The sequence below is a fragment of the Epinephelus moara genome, chromosome 13 (assembly GCF_006386435.1).
Source record: "Epinephelus moara isolate mb chromosome 13, YSFRI_EMoa_1.0, whole genome shotgun sequence".
Lineage (NCBI taxonomy): Eukaryota > Metazoa > Chordata > Actinopteri > Perciformes > Serranidae > Epinephelus > Epinephelus moara.
Genome location: NC_065518.1, coordinates 21,261,713 through 21,285,141, shown reverse-complemented (window position 1 = coordinate 21,285,141; position 23,429 = coordinate 21,261,713). Strand labels below are relative to the sequence as shown.

Here is a 23,429-nt window from a genome sequence, read left to right as displayed (position 1 = left end):
AGACAAAGGCTATTAAGCCATTCAGACCACATGGAGAATGGACGCCGATCTCTTGCTGAGCGAAGCTGCACAGCACGTGAGCACGTTGGACAGCAGCTATGCAGTGGAAGCTTTCTTTTTCCATCTCTTTTCTATTTGTCTCTGATGTATAAGGCTGGTAATTACAGAAATACAATGTAAAAACACCTTCTGAGAACTTATCTTTATTCTTAATTTTACATGGGATGTCATTTTTAAAGTTATTTTACTGGTATCTGTTGTTAAGGTTGACCTTTTCTGATTTTAAGTGAGATGTAACGAGTATCATTAATACACAAAACCAGCTTGAAAATGAAGGTAATCTGAAACGATTGCATCAGAGTCAATAGAGCACAGCTGTGTTGTTGTCAGACCCTGGTCTGAGCTGACCCAATGCTACGTGATGGTTGGCCAGTCTGCGTCATGGTCATGATCATGCTACCACTAAGGTGCTACACACGGTAAACAATACTCCATAAACATCAGTACTTTAACTTGTCATTGCGAGCATGTTTTTATGTTAAGATTAGCATTTAGCTCATAACACTGCTGTTGCTCAAGTACAGCAACAGAGAGCTTGTAGCGTGACTGTAGACTCTTAAAATATACCCAACAAGTAAAGATAACTATTTTTATTACAATGTTAACCACACAGAAAGAAACAAAACAGGATACTTTATTTTCACAGTGGTTGGTTACATAAAATCACATCTTTTATAGACACAGTGTCTACAAGATACGATAAGTGTTCCTAATATATCCCTCCAATGTGAAAGCCCACCACTGCCTCACTGCAATGTGACTTAGATTATGATCTTGCCAGCATTAGTAACTTTCCCCAATCCTGCAGGACAAGAGTGCTTTTGTCAGCGCTGAATGGCTTGTGTGGTGATACGGAGAAAATGTTGACCTGCGCTCGCATACACACACTTTCACACTGTCCCTGCGACGGATCGCTTTCTCGCAAACAGCTCACCTAATGTCACTTTCCCTCTCTGTTCTGTTGCCATGACAGCAATTAACTGTTCAGAGGTATTCATGTGCAGAACACATTCTGCTAAAGAACTGATTGTTCTTGCTCACAGTACACAAAGCTATCGTCTGTGCACTTTGACCCCCGCTCATAGCCTCAGTAACCCACTGCTATTTGAGAGCAGAGTTAAGACTGCGTGGAATTCTGGAAAAAAAAACAAACAGTGCAGCTCAAAGATGTTTAACACTGACTTACAGGGCTCATTTTTATTATTGTTACAACAGAATTATGAATATTATAAATAAATCAACAAGGCCCCATTCCTCAATGTGTTGGTTATAATTGATTTATTGTTTTATTTTGCCATAATTTAAATTCTAAATTACTATGTTTTACATTCCTGCCCTCCTGGTTGGCACCATACATTTAGAGCTTCAATGAGTAATTGATTAATCAATTAGTTGTCAACTATAACAGGGTGTCTACAGGTATCAGACGGTTAAATTTAATGCTTTTTAAGAGCTGTTCAAGATGCAATTTAACCAAATTTAGGACAGCTTTTTGGACAAATCATGTTTTACTTTTCTAAGCATCGCAAGTTAGCATTGCAGGCAAGAACTACATATGTGGTCTTGTGCAGAGGTAAGAGTGAGAATGAGTAGAGTGAGTAAAGTCAGTCTACATTTTGCTGACAGGTAAGTGCAAGAGTGAAGTAAAATGACAGTATAATAGTTTTTTTTAAAGATGTGTAACATTAGAAATGTCGACTTTTACATAAAAAGGCTTCACGCATTTCTACAAAAAGAAATAAAAAAATTGATAAATTAAATTAGATTAAATGTTTGTAGCAGTTGCGACCTCACAAATTCAAATTTGAGACTATTAAATAACTTTAAAGGCCTTATTGTTGTACCATTGAATGGTTTGAGTATTTTTTTAGAATGAATGAATGAAGAAAGATAAAAGGTCAAAATTTCTTCCAGCCCCTTAAACGTGATTTTTTTAGTTTCTCTACTGCTCTGTGACAGTAAACTGAGTATCTTTGAGTTGTGGACAAAACAAGACATTCGAAAACGTCATCTTGGGCTTTAGGAAACACTGATCAACATTTTTCACCATTTTCTGACATCTTATAGACCAAACAACTATTCCATTAATTAAGAAAATAATCAACATATTAACTGACAATGTAAATTGTTAGCTGCAGTCCTACATATGTTAAATCCAAATATAGATTAACTGGAAAAAAATATGGAAAGCATGCTGTGCAAAGCTTCTCAGATCATACAGAGGGTTCTGTGTGAGACGTGTTTATAAAGGGATCCCACTGAAACCAGCAGAACACTATGCATTACACAATCTATGCGGTCTGTCTGAGATTGGGCTGCTCTTAACCACAGATCTTATTTCAGATTACTAAGGCACAGACACGATAGTAAATCATAAGCAGGACAGACAAATACCTGACCCTGTTTCAGCAATTATGGGCAATGGCCGCCTACCTAAAACAACTATTTTGGAGAGAAGGGAAAACAAAACACAGGGATTTCTTTCATCTCTGTCTCCTGCTATGGCTTCTTATCCCTGCCAATAGAACTCTAATACGCCAGAAAGAATGTGGGCACCCACCCATAAAACAGATACATGCAAATGAAATGGATGCAGGCACACATGCTCGCTGGCGTGCGCACGCACACATACACAAACACGGGTTTAATTCAGGAACATACCCCTCAATGTGTTTCATTAGGCAAACAAAAAGGCTTTCAGTGGTCCAATCATAAAAGAACGCAGCCAAGCTATGAACATTGCTAATTAAAATCTGCTCAAAGAAAGCCTTGTTTTCCACTCACCATCTCCATCCAAACCCATGTCTGTGTGTACGTCTCTCTACATGGTGGAGGCCGCTTTTATTTCACTTGGACTGAGGTCTCACCAATAAAACATACTGATATTTCTTCAAGCTAACAAGCTTTTCCTTCAGTTGTGATACGATTACATTATCTGAATTGCTCAAAGCATAATATTTAATCGTCGGTAGCAGTGGGGGTCGACAAACGAGAGGCAATATCATAGCAGGCTGTTGCATAATACCTGATGCACTCTGGAGTCTAATGAATTTGGCTTGCTTCTTATTACTATAAAATTGTCTAAAATAATGCATCAAAATCATACAATGCGTGACACGGAGCAAACATGTCGATGAGAGGGATAATTCTTCGTGCAGCTGCATGGGTCCAAATGAGAGGGGAGGCATTAAACAGCCAGCTCATTGCCTTGACAAATAAGTCTTAACAATAACTGCCTCAACTTCAAGCGCTAATGATCTAATCATACTGCTACGTGCCAAACGAAGGGACTCTGTTATCACCCTACGCACATATTCTCATATGCTGCCCATCCACCCACTACAGTAAACACAGATATTTCCATCTCGGCTCCTTTCCCTACATCCCCTCATTTGCAACGTCTCTGAGTCACACTCATCGTTTCATCTTCTTTTTTCTCCCTTTTTATTACATCGCTCTCTCTCACTCCTGTTTTCCACAGAATCGGCACATACAGAATTTGTCAGGGAGACAAAAATGAGGGAGGAATTCGATGCCTTTTTTCACTTTCGGTTGGCTCCCTGTAGTGTTGGGCTTGATACCATTCCCTCTGTGTCCCCCTCTCTGCGTTTGATGTGTGCCATAAGGCTGACTCAACACAGTGAGACATACGGATGATGGATCTGCACTCAAATTAATCTTGAATTGAGCTGACAAGCGCGTGGAAGCCAGCAAACTATTAGAGCCTGTAGCTGGAGTACAGTACCACTAAGACGGGAGGGGCAAAGCGTGCGGTACCACAGGACAGTTGTCTTTTTCCACTCGCCTTCAGTTAGGTGGGATGAGATAATAATGTGATTTGGAGGAAACTGATCTGGGGTAATTTAATAGCTATCACACTGGATAGATGTGGTAACACCCAGTTGAACATACAGCAGTGTGTACCAGCGGACATACACACTGCACACCCACAGTAGGAAGGCACACACACCATCAGTTAATGTACTTCAAATCCAAGGTGAGCTGAGGCATCGGCTCTGATTTATTAGCGGGAGACAGTCCAGGAAAGACATACGTACATAGTCATGTTCAAGTGTCTGGGGAGGCTGAACTTATCTGATTGAACTTGAAAGCCTTGTCAGAAATCTGCCAAACCTGACAACAATCGCACAACATCACATGACATTGTAACCCACTAATAAGTCTGCACAGAATCTCCTCATAAAACTCCACATAAGACTCCAGCTGGTCTCCTCTAGGACACAGAAAAGCTGATAAAACCTTGTGGAGCCTGGATCTTAACCCCCTGTATTGGTACACTCAGTATTGCAGCGCTGCTGCCGGCCTGTAAGGGCTCATGGCTCACTGCCTGACTAGCTAAATGGTGAATAAAAGGCAATATGAGAGGGTGCATGTATTCCAGCTTGAGTTCTTCTCTTTGCAATTTGCAGTAAATCGCTATCATTTAAGTGAATGAGTCTGAAAAGCTTCTGTGAGTCCACGGTTGTGGAGCTGTGTGCCAGCCTTAAGTTCTACACCGAGGTTTTTAGAGGCCTGGCCTGACGGAGGTGGACACCCCTCTGGTATTATGTTTATGGCCTTGAAACAGCTTTAAACACACACACACACGCACAGGGCACCCCACTTTTCCCCATCAGCCCACAATTGAGCACGGCGTCGAGATTCCAATCAGGGTCGTGCCAGCAGACTGAGGGGATTATTTATGCTGGAAAGGAGAAGGGAACCTCGAGGAGGGAGAGAGATGTGTGCGGGTTTCTTGCATTGCTATTCTTGTGAGAACCAAAGGTCTATCTTAAGGATAGAAGTTGAGCAAAATCCCTGAGCACTTGTCCAGTTAAAGAGCTAATTAACAGTTAAAGCTTGGGTTTATGATTTAAGTTACTAGGATTAGGTTTTGGTTAAGGTTTGGAAAAGAGTAAAGGTTAAGCATTAAGAGGAGAAAGTTAATGTTGGGCATTGGAGCAGGGAAACACACACATACACATACACACAAACAAATACCTCTTTCAGACAGACGGAATGACGTGGGTTAAATTGGCATTGGCGGCCAATTTGAATGAGTCAATATGCATCATCCAGCCTGGCTTCGTGACCCGTCCTCTCAACCTGGGTCCTATGTGGCTTGGACACTGCTCTGCTTTGGTGAGCAGGCGATTATATTAGTTAGGAGAATCCAGTTATAAGTAATTGAGGTTTAAAAGACATTTAAGGGGTATTAACTGGTCGAAACCAATATGTTTTTTTCGCGTTGGACCTGTTGTCCAGTGTTTGACGGGTAAAAGGAATGCCTGAATACTGCTTTCGTTACAGCCTCTGTGAGATGATGCTGTGGACTGTCTTATTCACGGAAGAGGTAGACACTCCAGGCTTACAACTTCATAAGCCATGTCTTACAAAGGAGGGGGGTTCTGTACTGGGAATTTAGAAATGCAGGAAACACAAAACATTCAGTTGGCTACCATAATGGCTCCCACTGAGCAGTGCCAGTAGCATTTTATAAGGTTAAGTGTAGGACAATTCTGGGTTCAGGGTCACCTGGTAAGATCTCCCTCCCCAAGGAAAACTCCAATTCAGAATGTCTTCAAGTGACCTTAAGATGATGTTTGCGGTTGAAATGCTGACTTGGCTTGTTTGTACCAAAAAGCTGTTTAATCCCGAAATTATATTTGTCCAATTGTAAGCCAGCAAAGTACGAGCATCCAAAGTGTTGAGATGTTTTTGGGAAAGCTGATCAGATTTTGATGTGTGGTTTCAAATGTAGAGGGAGAGGTTTGGTAAAAGCTTCAGTTTGTTGTGCAACATAATAGAAAGACATTTTCCCTGAGAACTCCCTCAGCTCATGTGGTTGCGAGGATGGAGTGTTCGCATGTTACGTTGTTACATGGTGTGTGTGTGTGTGTGTGTGTGTGTGTGTGTGTGTGTGTGTGTGTGTGTGTGTGTGTGTGTGTGCGTGCTCTTGTATTTAAAGCCAGAATGGAAAAGGCTATGCACTGCTAGAATAGCACTGAGCATAGCAAGTACTCCAAATTAAACTTGCCTTCTCCCTTTGCATCTCTCTCTCTCGCTCTCTCCCTCCCTCCCTCTCTCACACACACACACACACACACACACACACACACACACACACACACACACACACAATCATGACCAGGATGCCTTACCAAAACAATGGCTGTCTCTGCCCGCTCAGTTCTTTGGCCTGGCAGCCTGGTCTTGGGAAGTTCTCAAACAACCCAACATCACTGCAGCCAAGCCACATCAAAAAAGCACACACTCACACACACACACACACACACCCACACCCACACCCACACACACACACACACACACACAGAAAGAAGGGCAAATGCTGCTAATATTCAAACAAATACACACTCTCGATGTTTCTTCCACTCACTTGATCAACAGTTTATGGGTACAAACACACTTTGCTGGTAGGAACATGTGCACACACACACACACACACACACACACACACACACCAGATCAACTGTACAAATATTCACACACTCAGATAGTCAGCCAGCAGCAGTCTCCTATGGCCCGCTGAGTTAGCTCCCTCTCCCACCACCATTACCACTATTGTAAATACTCCTCAATATGTATTTACACTGGGATTTCAAAACCTTGGAAAAAAAATGAGGTGAAAAGAAAAAAGTCTGGAAAAATGAAGGAATGTGTTTCACGTCAGTCAGACAGCGGGAACCCTCAGTCCTTATTATCTTTCTGCTAGAATTTGCCTTGGATTGTCCCTCTGGGGGACGAGATAGAGTGATGTGGTGGGTCTTCTCTCTCTGCTTTTTTCCAACTGATGCAAAACGCAGGGGCAGAAAAAAACACCGTTTCATGTTCATGCTCACTGGCATGCGTGCATCTTTACGTGTGTTTGGTAGATAAGATGTAGCTCATTCGTCCATTGATGTATTCTTCTTTTCCTCTCTCATTTCCTGCCCTCTGATCTGAGACATAAGACACTCTGTTTGATCAGCCCCATTCAGGACTTTGTGTACTGAACATTGAATGAAATACATAAAACCTGTGATGTCCCCATGAATTAAAATGCTGCAGGGCTTTTGCTCCCATGTCACCTGTAACCACGGCAACAAGCAGCTACTGCCGGGAGGTAAAGTCCTTCAACTGCGGGGGAACGTGGCGGTAAGAAAACAGCTGGGTCTGAGACATGTCTTTAAATGAAAAGAGTGGGAGGAACTGAGGTTTTATGACGGTAATTTCAGCTGTACAGTGGTCTTTTATATCATCAGGGTTATCACCTAAAGTTTTAAGACAGAAAGCTGCGTCACTTCAAAGACAAACTATCCCCCACTAGAAAGTAAATATGATTTCAATGACAGCTTTTAGAAACTGTTAATGTAGATTTGCAAAGATGGAAGCCCCTTAATATTCATCACTATGTCCAATATACAACATTTTCCATACGCCTCCTATGCGGGGTGTCAGAAGTTACTTTACAGTTGAACAGATACATTACTCTGAACTAGAATATGCTTTTATTATCTAAACAATCTAAGTCAGGCACAAAGAAGAAATGCTAAGGAGCAAATATCCCCTCTTACACACATAGACACACGCACACCTACAGTACGTCACCCCCATATGAGAACAATTACATGGCTTGCTCCCGTGAATAAATTAGTCTAATCAAGTTCTCTCTTCCCTGACATCCGTACCTAAATCCCTTTGCTCTATGAAAAACGCAAAGCATCCCCCAGCCTCCAAGACACCCCCAGTGCCCCATCCTTCCATTATTCCTTCCTTCCTGTACTGTCTGCACCCAGCATGAGTAGGACAGACAAGTTCAGTTAAGAAAGTTTTTTCTATACAGAGTAAATTTTTACATGAGCATAACGTGCTGCAAAAGGTAAAGTGAATAAAACGTAGTAAGATAATAAGTGTGTATAAAACAAGTGCAAACTGCGGACGGTTAGTGTTGTCACAATACTCGAATTTCAAACTTTGATACAGTGCCTTAAAATATCAGTATTTGATACCATTTTCGATTCCACAGGGAAAATTGACATTAGGCCCGTTTCCACTGCAGGAACTTCGGGGTAATTTTAGGGGGCCGGGGCCGTTGGTGCGTGTCTCCACCGCAGGAACCACCCCCGAAGGACAGAGTTCTGGAACTTTTACAGGGGCTAAACAAGTCCCTGCCTCGGAGTAGGTACTCAGAACGGCCCAGATAAACTCCTGGCTGAGGCTTGGGGATTACTTGGTGCTGATTGGATATACTCAAGGTGGGATGTGACGTTTTGTAAATAACAATATGGTTATCGTAGTTTAGCTAGGCTAACTGTTAGCTGTTAGCGGTGTCTGTAATAACTCAAAAAACGGTCCGTGAAAAAAATATTTTCTCCAGCGGATATCTTAGTTACAACATGATTGAGCTAGCAAAGCAGTTTTGTGTTGCTATGTGTGGTATTTATTCAGTTTTGGGAAATCACGATGTCTAGAAAGCATCAGCTGACAGGGACAGCTAACAGCAGCAGCAAAGCTAACATCAGCACGTCATCTCTTAAAAGCCTCCCGTTGTCAGATACGACATGAAACTACTCCAGTTAGCTCAATCATGTTGTAACTAAGACATCCGATGGAAAAAAAATATTTTTCACGGACCGTGACCGGAGTTATTACAGACAGCGCTAACGGCTAACGGCATCCCTATGCCCCTACGTCGCCCCAGTCAAAATGGTCGCGCAACGATTATGTCACATACAGAGCCCGGTAACTTTACAGGAACCTTCCTCCTACTCCGCTCTCTCAGCGGAGACACGGCGGTTGAGAGGGCCGACCAAGAGGACGTTCCTGTAGTAGTTCCTGCCCCCCAAATAGTACCAGGAACTTCTTCAGTGTAAACGGGCCTATTGAGGCCATACAGTTTAAAGTTTGTGTTAAAAAATAAAACTAATAAGGCTATAACAAAAAAACAACTTTTCCTTTCTTGGCTGGAAGTGCACTAACTACTGGACTGTAGTAAACATTAGTTAACATTCAAAAGCCTTGGAGATTGTCATTTATTCACAAAAAGGTAATAAAGTGCAAACAAAAACCAACAAAAAACCATGTCGCAGAAGCCTTTAGACCCTTTTACTGTTAGTAAGCAATATGACGTTTTTTGGTGGGCGGGGCTTAGCTGAAGGCAAAACAGTTCTCCACAGACATTAGCTAGCACTAGCTAGCAAGTTCTTTTGGCTTGATTTTTTTCAATGGAGGAAGATAATACGAGTGGCGCTTTCAGAAATACTCATTCCGAGTACAGAAGTGCACTCTGGCACAAACTGGACGGTTTGGAAATTTGGAGTCCTGTCAGAATGTACCGTTCAGTTATCCAGTAGCGGTTATCTGGGGAGATGGAGAGGCAGAGGTCCGAGGGGAGTGAACGTGCGATTAACTTAACTGTTCATTAGTTCATGTAGAATTATAACGCTCCGTTTCTTCGACCAACAGGACACTCATTTTAGTGTAGAGCATCAGACTGAATTTACGAACTTACAATGTCAGGTCACTCACTCTCTGGGGCCGCGACCGTTACTTGAAAAAACGTAAACACTGACCAACAGGACCAGGCTGGCAGACCTGTATGCTCTCACTCAGTGCACTGATGATTTGACAGGATTGCTGAAGGTGGGATGGCCAGCTTTGTGGTTGATTACTATGCCAATCTTACAAAGGAGGATGAGGTAGACAATATGACCCTTAATACACATGACGTTATTCTATAACAGTAAATACTTTTTCCATAATCTGATATTAAGTGTGTACTGCACATGGGAACATTTTTGATTATCTCCTCCGTCCAGCCCTTTCATTTTATATTATTTAACCATATCTGTCTATGTTTTCATTGACAGGCAGTGGCGGCTGGTATGTGATAAAATTTAAGTTTTGGAGCCATGACTCCTTCTATTCTGGCTCCCAATAACACAACGAGACAACATATTAAGACTGCTATGTAGCCTACAGCCCTGTGGTGGCGAGTTGAGTTTTGTATTCAGCTAACAAACTAACGTCACTGTGACATCAGCCCTAAAAGGGTCTATGGGCAACTGGAACTTGTAAGGCAAATAATGATAAGACAGCGTTGTGAGTGAGTAAGAGGAGGCGGGACTATAAGGGAACTGCAGCGGTGTGGGTCAACTTGCTGTTGGTGAAAAGAGAGACCAAGAAAGTAATAGGAAAATAAGTACTGAAATAATTTTAGATATTAAGAATCAATATGTATCAATAAATTGATATTTTTGAAATCACTACAGACAGTGACCGGTTTTAAAGTTGGACTACAGCACAATTAGGAAGCCCACTGATCAAGGTAATTTAGGCGTTAAAATCAAGAATGAAAACTCTGACTTACTAAATTTATGAGCAATAGCAAAAAGTGAGAGATAAAAAGACAACTTGGAGCTTGATAAAACCTCTAATGTCTTAAAAATGCATTGAAACCTGTTCAGTAAAAATCTCTGCCAAACGCAGTAAAATGCATCCCTCTTGTAAAGTGCTTCCTTTTTTTTGCTCTGCTTCGTGCAGGAATCCTCTTTTCCTCTGAGTCAGGTGGAAAGAAATATATCAAAATAGGTGTAATGTGAGACCTTTTAGTACACCTGGTAATAAGCCTTGCAGATGGAGTCTGAGCCACCTGTAAATGATCCAGTGATTACCTGCTAAGGCATGAAAAAGAGAACTGCAGTGATCCAAGTGGGACAAAATAAAGGCATGAATGATCATCTCCATCTGGAGGAACAATGAGCCAGAGTTTAGCAATATTCCATCCGAAGGTAAGAAGAGGAGCAGCTCAAATCCTTGACATGCTGGTCAAGAGTTAGAAAATGGATGAACCTAAGATGCCCAACACATTAGTTCACCTTATGGAGCAGAAATAAGCAAAGATTTATCTGAACTGAGATGCTGAAAATGACTGACGATACAAAGCTTTATCAAATATTTTGACATTATCAGGCTAAATGTTTGCGATTTAGGATAGACCTTTAAAACTACTTATCATCTTCGCAATGGAAAGCTGAGCAGAAGGCAGAATAAGAGCCAGAACAGAGAGGAAGTGATTGTTCATATGACATAGGAAAGGATAATACAGATGGGATATTAAAAATCAGACTAACACTCAGTCACACAGGCAAACAACACACACTTTCGCCCGTACGTTGTCATTTGTTTCTCCTGGTAATGATTAGTTTGAGATGAAAACCATGTACACACATGTGTGTGCATGCTGTTTCCCATATACACCACTGTATATGTGTATGGCCATTCATGTTTCTGCTGGCATTCTATATAGTAACATAAAATCTGTGGCGGAGTACTGAACACTCTTCTCTCTCCCTCTTCTTCTGGGGAAGACTCCTGCTACTTGACATCCCATGATGGCTATACTGCTTCTCGAATACAGCTGCTCATCTCCTGGCAACAGATGTCTCCCATTCTGGCACACTGAGTGCTCACTGTGCCAGCACACCTGGCACATCAGACACATCCGATATGACAAAAAAATATACATTACATCTAGGATGCAGCACATGTCCAACTGTCAGTGACTTAGCAGTATGGACAAAAGAGAGTTCAGCCTCAAACACACATCATACACTCACACACAGGCACACAGACAAAGGACAACTATAGTGATTTTTACTATTAAGAAACATTTTCAGCCAGCAAAAGAATGCTTCTTCGATTCAGCCTGATTGTGTCCCACCATTTTTTGTTTATAAAGATCCAAGCACAATGGGGTGTCTTGAGGACATCACATACACACACACACACACACACACACACACACACACACTGTACACGCACTCATACAATCCTCCATGTTTAGATAGCAAAGGCCTGTTGCTATGTAACCATGCGAGCATAGGCAGCTGAAAGCAGTGTTTTACCCAAGTAAACACATTATCACACTCGAGACTGGCTTGTACAAAGATAAACAATCAATAGTTTTGAGAATACCTAGCTGAATGTACTGAAGGAAACAACCAAACAAATGCGACACTCACTGAAGCTTCAATTCAAAGCAGTGGTGTGGCTTTCAAAGGAAGACAGCGAGACAGAAAATCTTGTAATGGGTTAATTTGCTAATTGGTCCAAGGTAAGGCATCCTGAAATGTCTTGGACTGGGATAAAGAGAGGAAAATTGGATAACCTCCTTCTTGGTCATTTGAAGTATCCATTCACAAAGAGGAACTCTAGGTTCACAGGGTGTTCTGGCTGCACTGCTGACAGGAGGAAACATACAGGAGACAGGTATGCTGTGATGATGAGTATGAGTGTCCATGGCTTCGGTTGCTGGGCAACTAAAATATACAGCTAATTTTGTTTGATTTAAGTTCCCGCCCCACTTGTCTTTCACTATGTGCCCATTAACTCACAGTGATCTGCAGTGCATCTCAGATGTTGAGTCTCTTTTTTTCTTTACACAGTGATCACAGACATTCGAAAAGGCTTGCTTTCCACAGAGTTGTGCAGGAATGAGTCCTAAAACCCGGACATGAATTAGCATTCTAGCACTCCCTGTTCCCTCATCTTGAAGTCGACATTTTAAATGGGTTTTTGGTTAGATGCCTGAAATAAGGTCTGTGGTTAACACAGTCTAAAAAGACTTCTCATTTTGTTCTACAACATAAAATACTTGAGTAAATACTAGATCATTCTGAAGCCTGTACATGTCTTAAAAAAGGCGGTTGCTAACAAGTGGCTAAATGAGACTACAGAACATCATCAAAGGCGAACACGAACACGGCTTTGGTGGTGTAGCTCTGGAGATTGCAATTACGTTTCAAAAATCATAAATGGTGGTCAGTTGTGAGGATTATTTTATGATTTTAGTATCATAAAAGTTGTTTGCCACAGAGCTTATTTTCTGCAATAATCCAACATCCAATAGAAAAAAATAACACTGTCTTTTTGTCGAGGGAACAAGGGCAGTGTTAACTTACAGGCTGACCTACAAATAAACATCATCTCTCCAGCACTCTATTAAAGTGCTTGTTTTTTTTCTATTACTGGCCCCAAACAAGTGGCAACCACCGGGGCTGAAAACTGAGGTGCCAAAAACTGCAGTTCTTTGAATGTCCACTTGAGGCTGAAGCCAGTCAATGCCCCGAGACCCCCATGTTAATATGCCCACCTTTACCTTAGAAGTAAACATGCTTACAGCCTGGTACTTATGGCTTAAAGTTATACATAATTAGGGGCGGTCTGCTTTGAGTGACAGGCTGTCTGCAGGTGGGGTCCTCAGCTTCTCAGTCAGATCCACCCATCCACCTCTCGTTCCTTCACAGCACCAGCCTCTCATCCAAATACGGTCACTTCTGGCTCCAAAAAACCAAGATGGCGATGGCCGAGGTATAGAACTTGTAGGTTCAAAACTTTAGGTTACTTGCGTAACCCTGGTTCTCAGAGTAGCATAAGTGAGATGTCTCACTATGGAATAAGCAGGGAGGCATATCCCATAGTGACACATCGAAACGAATGCTGTGAATGAGAACAGGAGTTCACAAACCAATGGGTGACGTCACTGTAGCTAGGTCTTTTATTCTTACAGTCAATGGCCCAAACATAGTAGCATACAGGTTACAGACAAAACATATTCACAGTAATGATTTGTTTGTTTGTATAGAGTCAGTGTAGAGAGCAATGACAGCAAATAGCAGTAATGGGAAATATAATGGTATCAGATCAGTAAACCAAAAGGCTTCTCACTAAACTATGATAAAATACAAAACTGGGGAAATAAAGTTCTGTCTCCTAATCTTCTTTTACTTTGCTGATACCAGGCTGAGTGGTTAACAATGTCTTCTCAAGCAAAAAAGTTCCTCGGTGTGAATCACAAACCCATAGAAGATGTCATTGTCGACATCAGTTACTGAAAAAAAAACACTACAGTCAATTTTCCTTCACACAATAACTAGGTTTCTCTCATAATTTAATTTTTGGAGTTACTGAAAGTGGGTTTAAAACCTCTGAGTGCTTTTGTTCCAGGTAGCAAATTAGATCCTACTCTGATCGATCCAAATGGTGCCATGCTATTGACTGAGAAGTATTACTGTTATGGAAAGGATTAGGGGTCAGGCTTAGACAGGCTTAACTTACTTTTCAAGCACACACACAATCACACACACACACACACACACTGGCATCTAAACACATATGAATCAGGTCAAATTCTTGGCTTTGTGTTACTTGAAAAACTTGTTAAAATCGATACTTAATGTTCTTCTTGAACCACAATGAGACATAATTATTTATGTAAATGAGGTCAGTAAGCCCGTGTGCTCTGTTTTCATGGCAACACAGGTCTTACATAACCCTAGATAAGTACAGTATAAGCAAACTCGCAGGTTGTTACAACAGGAAAGAATGACAACTAATATGAACTTTACTGTTGCGTTTAGTTGTTGCTGTTGCAACCATGGTCTCTTACCACAGTGGCAACAACCACTGATTTGCAATCTTGTCCACGTGGTTGGTCTCTTTTGCTGTTTTTATGACATCAAATATCTACAAAAGAGAGGAATACAAAGATGGATGGGACTTACTTCTTGTTCTGATTTTCCTTTCGGTCTGCAGAGCCCAGACTCTGGAAAAAAGAGAAGAAAAGAGACATTACAATCACCATCTAATACTGGTGGCATGTTGCGGTCCTCCATACTTAAGCACTCACTTATGGAGCATAATGAAAAAGCAGAGGGTATAATTAGTAAGGGTGTAAATTACAGGTTTCATTACAATACGTTACAATATGTTATCATTTTAATTGATTTTTTTTGCACAATTTGCTGATATCATGAAGCCTGCCACAAAACGATTTCGATTAGATTCAGTTCAGCGGCCTGCGATCAATATGAGACGATATCAGTGAATATCCTTACTGTGTTTTTCTTGTCAGCCTGGTGCTGGGCTATTAGCACTGTTTAAATGCTTAGGATGGAGGTATACTCGAAGACATGGTGAATAGTGACACAGATGTGACGTGGTAATTTCACAATAGAGGCGAATCTTCAATCAAAGCATCAGCAAGTTAATGAACCCTAAAAACAATTACAATTACACAAACACAAAGACAGAGATATCGTGCTTCCCCCTTAATTGTGTTTGGTTTATTACAGTCGAGGTGACCTACATGTATGTCCCAACTCACCCACTAATCTGGACATCTACCTTCAAGGCAACACCAATCAAATGATCGATGCCACTCTGTGAGAGACAATTACATGGGTAATGACCTTGTCTCTAGTGAAAAATAATTAGCGCTCTAGTTACAATTACAAACACTTATCCGGTGGATTTACTTTATTCACATGCAGTTATCAAGATGTGGTGACAGTGTGCAAGCACCTGCGCATCTATCTTTAGGAAGCAAAACGTGAGTGTGAGGAAAGTACGGAACGAGAGGCAAGGTTAAAGGCTATTTCCCTGATGAAAAAGACAACTGAGTCTAGAAACTCCAGGTGCAAAAATCCCTCCGGCAGAGCCAACTTACTAGGCATACATGCACAGCACATGCACTGACACAAAAACACACCTATACAAACATCTGCACACACACACACATCGTATCGCCCTGCTCTCCGCATACTCTAGAGGTGTATAGCTCTCAGCAGTGACACATTTTTAGACAGACAGTAGTGCGTACATAAGACATGCACAAGACACATTCACGGGTACATAACTGGCCCGAGGCTGAGGACATTTTTGGAGTGAAATTCTTTTGCTGTTTTGCATTTTCACATTTGGCAAGGAGATTAATTCAGACAGCCATGCTATTACTAAAATAAATTTGAAGAACAGTGCAATACAAAATATTACAGTGGTGTCAAGGCTCACATAGACCTCAAGAATATGTTCACTGACTTCAAAACACTATATTTTCCTAATTAAAGACTGTTTAACTCCGTAAACTGAATATATTCGAATTGTTTACAAAACATGACATTTGTGGATATTATCTTGGGCTTTGGGAAACACTGATTGGTATTTTTCAGCATTTTCTGACATTTTAGACACCAAAGAACAAATAGATTAAGAAACTAATCAACCAATTAATCGATGATTAAAATAATTGTTAGTTGCAGCCCTAGCATGAATTCGGCCAGCAACAGAGTACACTGTAGACAGGTTGCCGATCGCACATAGAAGGTCACAGCATGGTCAAGTTTGAACCCAGAATCCTTTGTGAGACAGTTGTACAAGCATGGGTGTATTCAGAGAACTGGATACCAAATTTCAAGGTGGCACCCCATTCATGATTTTACAGTCTTTTGACTGATTGTGTTTGGGAAAACAAGTTGTTTTGGGCCACCTTGCATTACATGACCTGCAGTTCCAACTGTAGCTACTCTGTCCAAATTGCCTCATAGCCAAGCACTGTTGCCGGGGGTTGGGTGCAGGAAGCATGTGTTCTAACTGTATCCTATGTCATATCACAAGTGCAGAGCAATAGGTTTTGGGCACACAGACTGTGTGGGCGTCTTCAAGCACACCTGCTATTTTAGTTTATGTAGGTGCAGCAGTGCAAAGTGCAAAAGGGCTGGCTGGAATCAATATATAAGTCAGAGGATGCAGTGATTATTAAATATCCTAACAGCCAATCACGTCACTGGTCTCATCACTCTGAAACAGACATGTCAACCACTAGGGCTATCCCCTAAAAGTCAGAGATTCATCAGTCGGAGACCATTCAGTGGAGCAAGACTCTTCAAATCGAGCAGTTTTTGCCCCCTCTTGTACGTCAGTGTGCAGTGTACTTCTGAGGAGAGCCCATGGTTAGTCTTAGTGAGACAAAGGCGGCTGCCTGGAGAAAGAGAGGCTCTGCCCAATAAGGGTTAGCATGCATTAACTTGAAGGGCTGACTTGGCTTGTTTACTATATTACATGGACATCACCCTGGACGTCCTGCCGAACAGCCAAATTCGACTTGATTGACGTAATATTGAGTCGGGTAGAGCCCTTCCAACCACAGTGACGGATGATGACCATAGCTCAACAAATGGAGAGATGCCTGTTCAGGATGTCATATTGTTGGATGCTCCAAAACGTTTTCATTACAGTGTTATTTGTTTGCATTTCAGTATTTTGTTGTATTCTGATAAAATTGTCAGATGAATGTTACTGAAACATGACACAGATGTGACAAAGTGAATTGCAAGGTCAGGAACATACCAAATGTACCAAGCACTGCTTGTACTTTCTGTTGCGCTGCCATGAAAAAAGGGCCTAATGTCGCCAATTTCATCAGCGGAGCAACTAATGGACTCTGGATCTGCTGCTGTTCAGCGACTTGAGTGGTGCTGTACAACGAGTGTACCCTTAAAAAAGAAGTGAGGAAAAGGCATTCGCTCCCTTTGAATCTAAAACTGAACATCAGAGAAAACTGTTGTTTTGAGTGTCACTGTGTGTGTGTGTGTTTGTGCTTTCATGTGAGCAGTGCAATGACATTTTGACCAGCAAGTGACTCCTCTACTCTGGCGTTTTGAGTGTGTGTGTGTATGTGTGTGTGTGTGTGTGTGTGCTTTTAAGTGTGCAGCACAGTGACATTTTGTCCAGCGATTGACTTCTCTGTGCGTTTAAGACTGGGTATGAGTTTCATCCTCCCGGTGGGGAGAGGATAGACCATACAGAGTGACTGACCTTTCACCTCCCAGCTCCCCCACAGTGCCCTCAGGTAGTGCCACTCTGCCATGGGGATGAGGACAGGTGGGTGTCTTTCATTTGAAAGATAAGTCTGTGGGGGGTGAAGGAGCACAATAGAGCGTACCATTCAGGCTGAAGTAATGATTGCATCAGAGCATTAGGCTGAGACTTAATTTCTTTAGGCTGAAACTATTATTCTTTACAGGAATACCATCACTATGACGTTATAAGCAACTGCAGGATTGCAGCGGATTAGTTGATAACTGATATTTGGGAAATGACAGCCTCTGTGCCTCTTGTCATATAAAATGCCCAACTTAACAATTCACAATTCACATCACATGATAAGAGGCATCGTCCTGGAAATTTGGTGAATGGACTGGATTTTAAAGGCGTTTTTCTACTCATAGCGCTTCACAACACAAGCACCATTCACCACTTCACCCACATTACCATTGTTACCATACAAGGTGCCACCTACTCATCCGCATCATCACACTCACATGCAGTTGAGGTTCTTCAACATGTAGACTGCAATGGCCAAGGACACTCAGATTGTTGGATGACCAATCTACCTCCTGAGCCATAGCCGCGCCATTAGGGCAATTATTTGGGCAATCACCATGACAAAAGCATTTCCTTTTCAACGCACGTAGTAACAGTGTCTTACATTTCTGCAAACCCTGGATACATTACATTTGGACTTATTTCATGTAGTAGATACACTGAAACTTAAAGTCTCAACAACGCTGTGGTTAATGGGATGCTGCAAACCTTATCTGAAGCCTAAAAGGTAATGGCTTGCTACAACACAACCGCTCTTCTTTTTTGTTGGTCTCGAATAGTGATCTGCAGTCTTACCAAGATAACAAGCCATCCACCATCCCCATCATCTCTGGATGACAAAGTCAGCTCATACACTACATCACTAGAAACATTATGATACATATAAAACTTACTTATGTAACCTATTGGTGGTTTGCAGAAACGTACAATGCCAACATTTTCTCCTGGCAACAGGGCTGCTTTCACTTGATAGCATCCTGGAGGGTATTAAGGATTTATTTAGGAGAGCCTGAAATTTACGATCAAAAGAAACACTTATGACAAATGAGCAGAAACAGAATCATTCCCCATGTGACAGTGTGTCATGCACAATATATTTAGTCAAATAGAAATATTCAGTGTGTGAAGTTATGGAGGCGAGCTTCAACTAAAACGCCTTTTCCACGTAGATTCCATCATCAGTCAATCATATCTACCAAAATGTAGAAATGAATTGCCTCCGAATTATATTTTGCCAGTTTGTACACCAGCCTTTCACAAACTTGGCTTACGGTGTTCCTGCAACTTGCCATCTGCGTCCTCTCACATCTGTCTGCATTTATACACAGAAAGCATCCCTGACAACTGTACAAAAATGAAAGCAAAAATCAAATCAGGGCAAACAGCTCAGGTGCAATCTCAGCCCGTACAAAACCTTTCCCTCTCCATGCATCATCGTTTATTCCTCTGAGCCAAGAAAAAGCACATTTCCCTTGACAACTGTAGCAGGAGACATCACACCTGACAACTAATAGAGATATTCTTAACACCTTAGTCAATTATCGAAATGATAGTGGGAAACGTATGGGTCACAATTGGCTAGCTTTACACATCACACATATGCCATATTTGCAAATTCTGTGCAATCACATTTCAAAACTAAAGCAAAAAGGGAGATTATATGGCTCTTATAATAATCATATAGCATAATAATCATTAATCAGACTCCAGTTTTACCAATAAGCTTAAGTTTACATCTTTCTCAGTTTAAGTGTGGAAGCAGGTGTAAGAATGCATACCTCTACAGCAGGTACCAAAGAAAAAACTTGGCATTCCCTCACAGCTGTGAAATTACAGAGACAATATACGCTGTATTCCTGCCAAATGCCTCAAAAGCATAATCCGCTTAACATGTGTTTCTTTAAATACTGACTCACAAGCAAACAAAAATATACTAACAGTAAAACAAGCATTAAAACACCATCATATTTGCAGAATACCTTCACTTTCTGTCCATTAATTCCAGCACACACACATACCTGTCGAGTCCAGCCCAGTGAACCCAGTCGGAGAACGTTACTCCACTCTCCCTGTCTTCTTTTTCTCTCTTCTTTTCAAACCCCAAAGTCCTCACCACAGTCTTCCACTGGTGGCTCTAATTGCTGTTCACCTGTCCAACTTCAACTCTCTAGCTCCGTTTTCCCTCCCTCCCTACCAAACTCTCTCTGTTCTCCTCTCTTTCTGTCTAAAGCCGTTGGTCACACGAAGGTTTGTGAAGCTTGCTCCGATGGTGGCTGCTACCGCCACTGACTTGTTGTACTTTAATTGTGGTTGCTAGGCGATAAGCTTCTCCAATTCTGCACACAGTGAGAAGGGGAGGACAGGAGAGGAGGGGGGGAGAAAGTGAGAGAATAGGTGGCGTGGGGGGTAGGAGGAAATGCTCATTATAGATACAGTAGCCTGAGGAGAATGATCGGCGGGGAGGAGGGGAGAGGTTTACAGGAGGGGAAGAAGTTGTGCAGATGAGAGGCATGGATGGATGGAGAAGATGGGACCTCAAATAGCAGGTGCACTTCCTTATTTTTACTTTGGGACCTTGTGCAGCTTGGAGCACTTAAGCCACAGCAATACTGCACTTGGAGAATTTGCTATAATACTTCCAATGGACAAGCATTTAGGATTTCTGTACACACACACTTCTGAAAGCACTGTCACTTTTTCTGCTTGTGCAACAAATAATTCGAAAAATTTGGTTGGGTTGGTATTAGCTTTTACTCAATTTAGACTACAGCACTGTTTTGCAATTATGATTGGACTGACATTCAGATCTAGAGTCAGCAGAGAGTAAACAGCTAGCTAATTATCTTTTTGAGCCCACGTCTCCCTGCTTGTCTTTGATGTACACAGGTGTCTACAGATGACAAACAGCTCAAATTAGCTTGTGTGTGTACTATGTTATGTATTTAAAAGATGTACTTTGAATGGAAACCCACGCCACTGTTGCACTTGTCAGATTGATGGAAGCTTAATATGGCATTTACATAAAGCCTGCAAGAACAAAATTAGTCACAATGTGTGATGTCTTTGATTAGGCAAGAATAGCAGCTAGTCATCGGTGTAGAGTGGGTGACGTTAAAAACTGACATTAGATGATTCCAATATGTCATTGCTTAAATATTTAGTAATGCCTCTCTCAAGATTTCTACTACACATTAATGCTGCCCACCGGCAGAGTGGTTGAGATCAGTTTCTTCTTCATGTCAATGATCAGACATATCTACATTAGATAGAAACATAATTGTGTTTTCCCACATCAAAAAAAGATTACGCCCACTGCTGAATGGGCTACGTTTCTGTGTCAGAGTACAGAGTCTGACAGCCCCTATTACTGTTAATACCCTGAACTGATGTTTCCCACATAAAGCTGACTCACATTAGACCTACTGACCTGTGATATCCTTGGAAAAAGTCTTACATAAGATGTGGGAGCGGGACTCTGATAAGGCAAAGGGACCCATTAATTGTCATCATCTATTGTCAGGCTTTTCTCATGCACTCTTGGTGCATATACCTACAAAAAGTAATGCACCGAAATTGCAAAATTGTATCCCACGTAATCATGAGCCAGTAATTTGTGTATATCACAAGATTGCCATCACATGACCAATGCGCTGAGTTAAGAAGGAAGACGTATTAAGACAGCAATGACACATAAGGATGAAGGTTGAGGTGGTGGATGGGTCAAACAGCACAGGACATTCCCACAGGAGACTGATGTTAGGAACCATGTGAAACCAAGCTCCATCTTTGGGGTACTTCAAAGCACTTCCGCCTCTTGTCTGAGGTAGAAGGAAACAGCTCCACAGAGCTCTATTACCAGCCAGGGAACTTTGTGGCTGGACTCCAGGCTTTGGAGCACTTTGCTGCACTTCCGCGTCCTCCAATGAGTTCTCAGGTACCAACATTTAGCACTGATGGGTTAAACGTAAATCAGTAATGGGTAATACAACCCTATTTTAGTACCCTTAAAAGTACCGAGTTCGGTACCCAGCCCTAATTCAGATAAAGTAAAAGGTTCACTATATTTTATAGTAGGTGCTGAAAATAATGCTGTAAACATTTCTTAGCAAGTGTCTGGTGTCAGGCACCTCAAGGTGCATCAAAAGCAGGCTGCTGGACATGTAACAATGAGTTCTTGACCTACACGCAGTGTCAGAAATTAGCAAGGGCCACGGGCCATTTGGCCCGCAATTTATCCAAGAATGCCCCCAAAAGCCATGTTCCGGGGGCCAAAATTGCCCCAAGTTTTCGAAACAACTATATGTATTTATATTTTTAACAGTATAACAATCTGACATTAAAGTATAATTTTATTTTCATTAAATTAATTTACCGTCACGTCTACAACTCATTTTCCAGACATAATCAACGAGATTGCACTGATTACGTGAGAGTAATCTGACAGAGAAGGGGAGGGGGCTTTGCTGTACCATAAGTATAAATTAACCATTTCTTGGGTGATCTGTGTCTACACAATGACAAATTAATGAAAAATTAAGGTAGAATGAATGTTAAATTTTAAATTAACTTACTTCCAGGATTGCATCTAAGGAATTTATAGTAATTTGGCCTTTTTAACAGTAAAAGTAACTGTAATGTGGTGAAACATTAGTACTGCTATCAGTAGATTAATGGTTAAATCATCACATTTAAACTGGTTGAATTATAGGAAATCTGAGTGATATTTTGCAACCATAACTTTATGTAACCCATTATTTATTTCATTTATAGTGGTTTCTACTGAAGAGTGAAGACACTATCTTAGTTGGTTTTGCTTTTCATGTGCTTATTGTTAGAACATAATTACAATTTTTTGATGGCCCCCAAACATTTTGAAAATGCCCCCATTTTTTAGACCGTGGGGGCCAAAATTGCCCCCAAAATATTTTGTTAATTTCATACCCTGCCTACACGTTGAGTATCAGTTTAAAAGGATGATTAGACAGATGAAAACCAGCATGCCAACAGCACTCCTGGAGAGCCCTGGTTATGACCAGCACGCAAATCATGCCTCCTTTCACAGTAATGGCCAACCCGCTCAGATTTTCAGCTCTGGTGGACGTCAACATAAATCAATTTAGTCACGAAATCTACATTGTGCTTGGTGGCTGGCGACCTTTAGTGTGACTGTGGGTAACCACTGTGGGTGGGTATACGTGCATGTATGAAAGACAGTATGTGTGTGTATGGTGTTGGCATGCCGTATTATGACTCACTGTGTGTTTTCAATGTCTGGCTGTAGGCACACACAAATCTCTGCCACCTCATTGTCCACTGAGTGAGCACTGTGCAGCCTGAGCACGGAGCGGTATAGGGAACATTACTCATAGCTGGTGGAAATGTCAAACATGCTGGCATTGCTCTGAAAAGATACACAGGAAATACTGTCATACTTTCTTTTTTTATCCGCTTCATTTCTACTTGTGTCTATCCATCCCTCCAACCATCCTTGCTTTCCGCAACAATAAAATCCACCTGCCAATTTCTGCGCCTGAGACTAGAGGAGATGCGAGCACCCAGCATGCACCTCTGAGGGGCCGCAGCAGGTTGTCCTGACATCTGTCAGTCAGGAGAAGCTTTTCTAATTATAACTCACACACAATTAC

The 23,429-nt window shown here is 41.6% G+C and overlaps 1 protein-coding gene across 2 annotated transcripts in view; it reads right to left on the bottom strand.

Moving 5' to 3' along the window:
* The window catches only part of LOC126400186 (ankyrin repeat and fibronectin type-III domain-containing protein 1), a 167,597-nt gene that overhangs the window by 52,331 nt on the left and 91,837 nt on the right, over positions 1–23,429 (bottom strand). For both annotated transcript variants that reach the window (XM_050060744.1, XM_050060745.1), the window contains one exon: positions 14,625–14,665. In XM_050060744.1, the coding sequence (XP_049916701.1) occupies positions 14,625–14,665 (41 nt within the window). The remainder of the gene's footprint in view (positions 1–14,624; positions 14,666–23,429) is intronic.